Genomic DNA, 10463 nt, shown 5'->3' on the forward strand with positions numbered 1-10463 from the left:
CTGAGGGTTCTAGAGGGGAGGGGCTGGGAGGATGGGTTAGCCTGGTGATGGGTATTAAAGAGGGCACGTTCTGCATGGAGCACTGGGTGTTATACACAAACAATAAATCATGGAACACTACATCAAAAACTAATGATGTAATGTATGGTGATTAACATAACATAATAATAAAAAAATAAATAATAAAAAAAGAGAAAGTATAAACAAAACTGCTAAATGCATTACACGGCATAGAGTATATATTCTGTAAGTGCTACTTACCACTCTCTTCACAATGATGAATGTCTTCATGGAAATAGTTATCCAAAGTCCCAGCCCATTTGGTTTTCAGCAAATAGTACATACTTAAATCCATACGTGAAAATACTAAATCAACCACAGCTGATATTTCTCTATTAAAGTACAAAAATGTTTAATGCGTTGTCAATTTGGATATTCCCATATAAAAACAAATAAATATGAATGTAAGCATCACTGAGTTATAGACAATGGAAATTAAAATTATATACTGAGAAAAATAATAATTGTTAAAAAAAAAACGAAATTTGGAGAGAAGTTCCATTGTCTTCTAGCCAACAGATACTGCCAATGAAGACTCTATTACCAATGTTTTTGGGAGAACGTCCATGATATGTGTATGTGTGTGTGTATAATTTTTTAAATCTCACAAACAGAAAATCTGTTTTGTTTTTTTTTTAAGATTTTATTTGAGAGAGAGAGCACAGGCAGGGGGGAGGGGCAGAGGGAAAGAGAGAAGCAGGCTCCCCGCTGAGCAGAGAGCTCAACATGGGGCTTGATCCCAGGACCCTGGGATCAGGACCTGAGTGGAAGGCAGATGCTTAACTGACTGAGCCACCCAGGTGCCTGTAAAATCTGTTTCTGGATGTAGTATTCCAAGAGTTCTTAAGCATGAAATCTAAAGCCCTGTCCATAAAATAAAAAATAAATTGGATTTTATTAAAATTGAAGGCTTTTGCTCTGCACAAGACGCTGTTAAGACCACCGAGCTGGTTTCAGGCAGTTTTAAATAGAGGTGTGGGAGAGCAGTGGCTAAAAGGAGATGGGCTTGTGTTGGAAGAGAGGATTGATTTTGGTCTTGAAAGAACCATTCTGCCTAATATTTATCATGTGGTAGAAGCAACTCAAATTGAAATCATGCAGATTTGGTTTTGAAATCCAGCCCTGGCTCAATGTTAACTCTGTAAACATGGCCAGTTTGGAACAACATGGTGTATTAATAAATAAATTTTATGTATTTGTAAACTAAGGATGATTCTGTCTTTCTTGTCTGCCTTACCGGGCTCTTTTCTGAGGATCAGATGAGACCATGTATGTGCAAATGTGTTAAAGAATATAACACTAATACAAGGTGAGGGGCTATTACAGTATTTCCACCCGCTCCTCTATACTGAGATGATCTGGTAACATTGTGTGAGAAAAAAATTTAAGCAGTATCACCTACTACATATTTATATAGCAAATAAAAAAGAGTCATTTATTGTTATAATTTTGTTAAGAGCAGACTCTTGAAGACTGAAAACTCAAGAGCCAAAGAAGGGGTGAGTTTTGGACACCATCACGGGTGGGAGAAGGGGGTAGGGTTTCTATTGGGATGGAAATGGGGGAGTCAGAGAAGGTTCCATAGTATTGTTTAAGCTACCCTGCATTTCTTCTTGTGATCTCTGCCCTGGGGGACCCCTCCATTTTGACGAATGTGGAGTGATTTAAAACACATCCACTTTAGTGTGTGGAGGAAGCAGGTGCAGGCTGATCCTGCAACTGGCTGATGGGAAAAGAAGTCCATCTCTAGTCTGTATTCTTGACCATGCAGAATTTATTGAGAAAGCACAGAATGTTGAGAGATAGGGTAAGGGAAGACAGAAGACAGAGAAGAATGGGTCACAGGGCATGGATAGGAGAGGAAGGGTGAGGTATTTGAACATCCTGTCTGACACTCAGGCAGAGACAGACGTGATTACTTATTGACTGGGGAAGAAACAAAATATAAATTAAGCCCTTTAGGGTGATGGAGAATTTCTACTGCCTGAGTCAGGGCAGGAAGCAAAGGCACAGGCTTCTAGATCTTGTTGCAAAAAGATTGGTTCCGACAGCATATAATTTGCATCCTGGTTCCATGGGAGAAGAGGTTCATAGATGGGCACATGTTCTCACACCCCTGAACCATGAATTGGAGTTTTCCACCTGAAAGAAGCAGAGACAGACTGTAGTGAGCAGAAGGCTTCCTCCTCCGACCTTTGCCTTCATCCATGGTTCCCAGTGTCCCCATGCAGGCATGACCAAGACCTCTAGCTTGTGTATTCTTCCTCCCCGTCTCCTTCCATCTGTCTTTTCTGGGCCTTTCCCCACATCTGTTGCCCACTGCCTCTATTGAGGGACTAGACAAACCACAAGGGAAGTCAGGCAGTGTGGTTCACAGGATGGCAGTAACTAAGATCCTTTATTTTGGGGATGAGGAGTGAGTATAAGGGTAGAGAGTATGGGAATATAGCAAGACACGTCTGGCAACCTGTGAACACTGACTGATAGACAATTGTTTATTCATTTATTCAGGATTTACTAAATGCCTACCATGTACTAAACATTGTACTAAGTGCTAGGAATATATAACCATGAACAAGACAGACACAGTCCTGAGCTTATGGTCAATGTCTCAACATCTCAAGGTGCAACTCATACATTTCTTTTGTAGGAAGAGAGCCAGTCTCCCTGTCTCCTTTTAAGACATCATAGGCCTGCTGGGAAAGACCTCTACCTCCCCATCAGTAGCTAGAATTCTGCTCTTAATTTAGGATAAGTTTCTCCTGAATCTCCAAATTTCTGGGGAATCACAGCTTGACCCCTCCTCAGGCTCCCACCACCCCAGCTGCTCCCAAGAGTACTTAAGTTAATTGATGTGTTTCTCTGGCAAAGACTGTATTATGAAGTCCCCACATACCTTCAAAGATCTTCTTTAACATGCATTGCTGGGAATTCTGAGTGGAGCAGACTCCCTCTCCACGAAGACATTTTCCATGATCATTCATATATGAGCATGTGTGGCAATTTAATATTGGGCCTGCAAATTTAAGACAAGCCTGACGAAATTTCCTGATGGACCGGGCATGGAGCCACAAATCACAAGGAGAGGAATGATGGGCCTGGATACAACACATTTCATTGTTTGGTTCTTGTTGGGCATTTGAGGGCCCTGCATCTGATAGAGCAGAGTCTCTCTTCTGGACCAGAGGAAATTCCTTCATTCTTACTGCTTCATCTATAATTTTCATTGCTGAAGAATCCCAAATTTCTCTCTATAATACTGATGTTTACTCCAATTCATATCCCCCACTGGCTTCTGCCATGTCTAACTCCATAGGAGCAAAGTAGAGCTTTAATCACATGACTGGCTTCCCTTTTTACTCCCCCATGATACTCTCACCCACAAGGCACACTTAGAGTAAGAACTGGCTGATTAGTAAGCTATGTTAGAATGCTCTAATGTTGCAAACTCTGTAAAGAGTGATCGTTCTCCATTTTCAAGTTGACCTTCAACAATGTCAATTTGTCACAAAGGGCATTCTTTGTGAAATGCTTCTATTTTGCCTCTTTTACTATCTCCATTGCCAATTCCCTAGTTAAGGAAGCATAAAGAAATAGGAAGGATGTGGGCTTTGGAATCAGACCAACTTAAGTTTGAATCCAAGGATTGCTACTTTCTAGCTATGTGATGTCAGCCCCACTTCTCTCATCTGAAGATTTGGAATATTACTACTTAGGCAATGGGAGGAAATATGAAGTGCTTATGTCTGGTAATATCTTGAGGGGTCATCAAACTCTGGATCTTGTTGTCCTTCCTTGAACAACCCCTTTTTAGTAAGAGCCAAAGAATTGCAGTTGTGCTGGGAAGTTCTTTATGAATCTAACAGACAAAAGTGTGTTCATGCTTTATTTTCCATGTTCAAACAAACAAAACAGAGCCACCAGCTCGAGGGCTAGTCATCTCCTTACAGAGTTTGCGAGGCATTCTAACATAGTTTGTTGAGGCAGATTTAGCATGAAGCTCATGAAAGTTAGTGTCCCATGAGCCCCTTCCAAGGGAGCAGTGGGCATTTGTATTTATAATTTCTTACATAGAGTGAAGTTGGAGGCACTGCTGGCATTTTGTATTTGTGTTATTTTTTTAAAGGGCCCTCAAAATTGTTTAGCCTTCAGGGCTACACAAAACCTATATCCTGCCTCCTGGTATTACTGTAAAGAGATGTAAAGAGTGTCTTTGAGAGAGCTGTCTGTGAAGTGTTTGTGAACTAGTCTTTCTTCTATACGCTCTCCTTAAAAGTTGGGTTTCTTGATGTGTTGCCTATTTCTCCCCTGAAGTCAAGGACTAGCACCCATCCAGATGCAATTCCCCTGAAAATGTGCCTCACCTGAAAATGTGCTTGATGGTGGAATGCCTGAAGACTGATCACCCAGTGGCTTTTCACCTGAAGCCTGTTCACTTGAAGCCTGTTCACCTGAAGCTTGTTCACCTGAAACCTGTTCACCGGAAGGCTTCTCACTGGAAGCTTGTTCATCTGAAGGCTTTTCAGCTGAAGCCTGTTCACCTAAAGCCTGTTCACCTGAAGGCTTTTCACCAGAAGACTGTTCACCGGAAGTCTTTTCACCAGATGACTGTTCGCCAGAAAGCTGTTCATCTGAAGGCTTTTCACCAGAAGGCTGTTCACCTGAAGGTTGTTCACCAGAAGCGTGCTCACTGGCAATATGTTCACCTGAAGTATGTTCACCCGTAGCATGCTCACCTGAAGCGTGTTCACCTGAAGCATGTTCACCTGAAGTGTGTTCACTTGAACCATGTTCAGCTGAAGTGTGCTCACCTGAAGTATGCTCACTTAAAGTGCTCTCGCCTGCAGAAGTCTCATATAAAGCCTCACCATCTGAAGGGTTTCCAAGTGAAAAGTACTCACCTGAAAATTGCTGAACTGAAGCTTGATGATCCATAGAGCCAGGAGGCTCATCAGGCTGACCTGATGCTCCTGGGATGGAGAGGAACAAAAGAGAGATAGGGAAGGTGAGAGAAAGAATGTCCGGGATAAAGACTGCTTTTCTTATGCAATAAGGCTAACGTGGGATTCCTGGGTTTCCTGTGGGCCTGGTCAGGCATCTGAAGATATTGCAGATGTTGGAGGAAATCAACTAATTACCCAAGAGACCATGAAGGGCAGAGGTGTTAATGAAATACATGGAGACCGCCTCTGGCATTTAAATTTTTTTTTTTTTAAATTTTATTTACCTGACAGAGAGAGAGACAGCGAGAAAGGGAACACAAGCACGGGGAGTGGGAGAGGGAGAAGCAGGCTTCCCGCCGAGCAGGGAGCCTGATGTGGGGCTCGATCCCAGGACCCTGGGATCATGACCTGAGCCGAAGGCAGACACTTAATGACTGAGCCACCCAGGTGTCCCCACCGCCTCTGGCATTTAAAGGAAGAATTTTAAGATCCACATTATTAAGAAATGTACAGGGGAGCCCACTAGCCCATGTACCAAAAGCACCTGAAGGGAAAATGGTGTGCTTCCCTGACAAAGCCAGCATCAGGAAATCAATATGCCATCAATCACAAGATCAGAAGTCTACCACAAGCCCTCCCTCCAGTTCCTCTCTGGGTGAAAGGCAGGAAGGATGAAAATACAAAAGGGAAAGAGAAAGCAACTCGGTTCAATAGCTAAGTAATTCTTGCTGAAATTGAAGGTAGAAGATTTTACCCTTTGGACAGGACAAATTTTAAACCAGAGATGACAAATATCTAATGAACCCACAAAAATGATCAGACGGGATTTAAGACGTTTTTATTTGGCAAATTCAAGTTCTTTTTTACACTCAGTCCCCAATCCATGTGGGTTGGAGACTCAAAGTTGGGATCAGTTATTAAGATAAAGACATTCTTTGCTTATTTATTTCTGAATTGAGATTCCTTGTGATGTACCATTATACCTACTTCATGTAGTTGCATGAGGTTTCAGTAAGATAAATTATGACGTGCCTAGTTTATTGCCTAAGTGTTCAATTAATTTTATTTTTCTCTCCTCCCCACTTTACACTGGGACTTAAAAAAACTCTTAGCCGGTCATTCTCTTCTGGCCAGTCCCTTCTACCTTTAATCCATCTCACCAGTGACTACTATACAAATATTCTTTAGGTAGTACTTTTCATTTTATTGAAGTAGCACCAAACAATTTGATTATTACTCTGTGATTAGACTGAGTAGCCCAGAGTAGGGTGGGTAGACTACAAGAACTGAATTATTAATCCTAGCCAAAAGCTGAGAGGAATGACAAGATCTGTTGAGGACAAGGTAGCCTAGGGCTCCAAATTACCCTTATCTCTGTAAGAGTCCTACAATAGATACATATATTCTGGGTGATTTGCCGTCCTTATAATCAATGACTTTCTGAAAGACTATGCTTAGAATATGTTGATAAGGAAAGGTAAGGTTTGGAAAGGCTATGGGGAGGTTTTTATTTTTAAAAGTTGTTACTGAATATTATTTGCTTGATTGATTCTTTAACAGTTAACAGAAGTTATAATAAAGAGATTTCTGATGTAGAAAGGTTTGAAAAAGCACACTCATTTCTTAGTCATTCTTAGAGTTGACAACTCACTGCTTCGCCACATGGCTGGCATATACTACCATTTGGTAGCTATGTATCTAAATTTCTGAGTCAACTTTTGAAAGTCTAAGAGAGCAAAAAACAAAATCTCGGACAACCAACATTATAGAAAACACTTTGTCATTTAGCCAACAGTTCAGAGCTCATGGTCTCTCTCTTCTCCTCTAGGAGGAATGAGGGAACACAGCCCACCATGAATGAGGACCCTGAAAGAGGAAATACAGACAACTGGATGGGTAGAACCTGGCCATGAAGGAGAGGCTCATAAGGTCTCTTGCCCATAGCCCTGCTGTGTTCTGAGATGGCTTTCTGGGTACATCACATTCCTATCTCCTTCTATCTTTCCTTGCTACATTAACTACATAAGGATCCCTTGCACTCAGTTCATTGGGACAAACCTTCATTGGACTTCCACAGAACACTTAGACCTGTTTTCTCATCTCTCAGAGCATCAGGTACAAATGGTGAGTGGCTACAGAAGTAGTAGGAATGAGACAGTGCTAAGCCAGCAGGCTTCTCTGATGGTAAAGCCATTAACAAGGAGAAATCAACTGGCTCAGGAGTTCTCAGAGTTGAACTGGTTTAGCTATTCCTGATTCTGAGTTTGATTGGTTTGTGTAACTAATATTCTGGTCTTCTTTCTTCAAGGGCTAGAAGACCTGAAAGAAGTCTCCCAGAGCTAAGATAGGGGACTCACCTCTGGCACATCCAATCAGATAAAGACTCATTAGTAAGAGAAACTTCTTCATCTGGATTTTGGGAAAGAGGAGACCCTGGTGTAGGGCACCCAAGAGCTGTGAAGGAAAACTGTGAGCAGAAGCTCCCAATGCTAAGCTACAGCTCCTGGGAATTCTAGAACCTCAGAGACCACCCATGTGCCTCACAATGAGTTGAGCTCTGAGGTTCTCATACAGGCTGTTTGGGCAGGATGGCTCTCTAACAACTCAGGGCAAATGGTGCAGGTGAAGGCTAAATTTGCCATGTATAACATGGTGTATTGGGGCTCTTTGCCCTATCTATAAAAAAAAATCCTATTACCAAAATAACATATTCTCTTTGTAATAAATTTTAAAAGCTATTTATTCTCTTCTTTTTTTTTTTTTTTTAAAGATTTTATTTATTTGACAGAGAGAAACACAGCGAAAGAGGGAACACAAGCAGGGGGAGTGTGAGAGGGAGAAGCAGGCTTCCTGCCGAGCAGAGAGCCTGATGCGGGGCTTGATCCCAGGACTCTGGGATCATGACCTGAGCTGAAGGCAGACACTTAACGACTGAGCCACCCAGGCGCCCCTATTTATTCTCTTCTTGAAATGTTCTTGACAGTGAAGTATGATTGGCTGATTATTTTGTGTTTGGCTCTCTGTTTTTTTTTTTTGGCCCTGTAGGCTAATCTCTATTGACTTGATCACCTGAATGCTGGTTGTGTTTGGCTTCAGACTGGATTTAGCCAGTGGAAGATTAGAGGGGGACACACACACACACACACACACACACACACACACACAGATTGAGATCAAAATATTTGTTCTATATTTATTCTACTTCCTTTCCTGCCATGGTTTTAACACTGGTTGGGTCTTGACATGACAAAGCTTCTATTGGGTGTCCTATCTTTTATGGCTCCTGTTCTCAACCAGGCTATGCTAACATGTTGGTTTTGGCAGGAAACAAATGACAAATGCATGATATGGGCCCAAAAAGGGATCAACAAGGGATTGCTGAAAGCTGTGCCTTGAGCTGTAATTTCTCTCAAGGGGTAGAATGTGGATGCAGTGAGGCATCCACCTGGTAGAAAGCTAGAATTCTTGGGGGTTGTGTGGCAGAGATGCTCTGGCCCTTACCTCCTACTTCTTCCCTGCCCACCTCCCTTGGACCACTTTGTTTCATGTAATACTGAAAGCTGGATCCAGAATAGATGCATTTATCACTCTTTAAAATTATTTGTTTAATATTTATCTCCTCCATTAGACTCTAAGCTCCTTGAAAGTACAGTCCCTGTCTGTCTTGATCACTGTAGAATCCCCACTACCTAGTGGCAGTTTTGCTTTGCCACATAATACATACTTAATAAATGTTTTCTGAATGAAGGAATGGATGAATTGCCTTTTCTGGGCCTCTCTCTACCTCACAGAGGAAAATTTATAGAGAGCTCTTAGACTGGGCTGGCTTTATAAAGATTGTGGGTCAGCTGGAGAAAGCGGGATTTCCAGGGGTCAAAAAAAAGTTGCAGAGGGAGGCCTACCCTACTTGGCATGTGTTGGAGGACAAAACTAGGATTTGTGGGTCTGAGGCTGGGCTTCTGTGGAGTGGAGAAATGCATGAAGGAGCATGTTCTTGATAATTTTTTCTCCATGTGGAGAGAGTCTGGAGAAACAGCTGGGGGATCATACTGAGTTAGACTTTTGTTGATAGAAGCAGTGGAAATTCATGGAAAGGGAGAGGCACTATGTATACCACCCACCAGTTGTTTAAGTTTGGTGGCACCCTTTTTTTGCAACTTTCTGGAATATTGCAGCCTCACCCCTCCCTAGGAGTCACAGTATTGAAAGGCAGGACCTAAAGCCTGAATGATCACTCCTTAAACCCCAGCCTCCAACTTTTCCTCCCTCTTCTTCTTAAGGTTGGTGTTATGGGACTGTATCCCAATCCCACCCAGTTTGGCTTTCCTTAGGCTCTACTTTGGAAACTTTCTCCCTGTTTCCAGTGGTCTGGCACTTCGGAGTCAAACCTGCACTGAGTATCTGAGCACACTGTATAAAAAAACACGGAGTGATGGAGAATTTGCCGTGGGACCAGAAGTGTTCCGGAGCTAAGATGTCCGGAGGTGCTCCAGTCCCTGTGTCCTTCTTCTGCCCATCTCTGCCACCCTAGATGAGGGGAAGCTCCAGTTTCTAACAGCCCAAAGCGAAGCAAAGACCCTGCGGGGTCAGCCCTGGTAATGTTTGCAGCCTGGTTTAAAAAGATGAGCTGAGCCAAACAGTCTTCTCCCAAGGGCTTGTAGTGGGAACACAGAAAAAGAGAGGCAGCTAGGCTCCCTAGGAATAGTCATATGTATAGAGAGCTGAGAACCTTTCACTGGACCAGCTTCTTTGCGTGGTGGTGACTTAATCCATGATGTACTGGGAACTGACTTGAACTGGCTGAAGACAGCTGATTGGTAAAGTTTCAGGAATTCACAATCTGGTTGTTGAACACAGATATTATTAAAATTAACATATAAACTGACAGATTATATTAGAAACAAAGGTAAGAAATACTCAAAACCTCATCACTTCTTAATAATTTTATGACATTTTACTATTTACTATCTGTGCTCATAAGGTTATTTAGTACTGCTGTATCTGTGTGTGAGAAATACTCTATAATGGTGGGCACATCTCTTCAACTCCCTATTCAGTGATGTCAGGATGGTAGCTGCAAATTGCCATTTGCACCGTGGAAATCTGCAAATCCTACAAATCAGGACTCTTCCCATCCAGCCTCGCCCCACAAGCCAGTTGTTAAACGTTTACCAGCACACCAGGGGGCTAAACCCATGTACTTGTAACCTGGGGAAGATGGCCAGCTTGTCAGGACATTGAGACCTTGCATGCTTCTTCAGCATAGGAACTCCTATCTGACCAGATGACAACTGATCAAACTAGCAGCCAGGAATTCTGCTGGGGTTGAACCCAGATAAAGAATGATAGTTTGGGGGTGCCTGGGTGGCTCAGTCGGTTAAGCGTCTGCCTTCGGCTCAGGTCATGATCCCAGGGTCCTGGGATCGAGCCCCACATCGGGCTCCTGGCTCAGCGAGGAGC

The 10463-nt window shown here is 42.6% G+C and overlaps 1 protein-coding gene and 1 long non-coding RNA gene across 3 annotated transcripts; one reads left to right on the forward strand and one right to left on the reverse strand.

Annotated features, from left to right (window-relative positions):
* Positions 1–22: 22 nt before the first annotated feature.
* LOC145716286 (uncharacterized) lies at positions 23–7741 on the forward strand. Its single transcript, XR_014138868.1, has 2 exons — positions 23–5065; positions 6832–7741. It is a non-coding gene; the product is annotated as an uncharacterized LOC145716286 (long non-coding RNA).
* ACRV1 (acrosomal vesicle protein 1) lies at positions 2069–7412 on the reverse strand. Of its 2 annotated transcripts, XM_006731323.2 has the most exons (6): positions 7361–7412; positions 4962–5030; positions 4512–4721; positions 4425–4451; positions 2957–3076; positions 2069–2202 (listed from the first exon to the last, which is right to left on the reverse strand). In XM_006731323.2, the coding sequence occupies exons 1-6, from the start codon at positions 7410–7412 to the stop codon at positions 2078–2080; spliced, it is 603 nt and encodes a 200-aa protein (XP_006731386.1). In that variant the 3' UTR covers positions 2069–2077. The 2 variants fall into 2 exon arrangements, with proteins under 2 accessions (XP_006731386.1, XP_006731384.1); XM_006731321.3 differs by lacking the exon at positions 4425–4451 and having other exon boundaries at positions 4542–4548; positions 4594–5030.
* Positions 7742–10463: the final 2722 nt, after the last annotated feature.

This window comes from Leptonychotes weddellii, chromosome 11 (assembly GCF_054177405.1).
Source record: "Leptonychotes weddellii isolate Sample4059 chromosome 11, ASM5417740v2, whole genome shotgun sequence".
Lineage (NCBI taxonomy): Eukaryota > Metazoa > Chordata > Mammalia > Carnivora > Phocidae > Leptonychotes > Leptonychotes weddellii.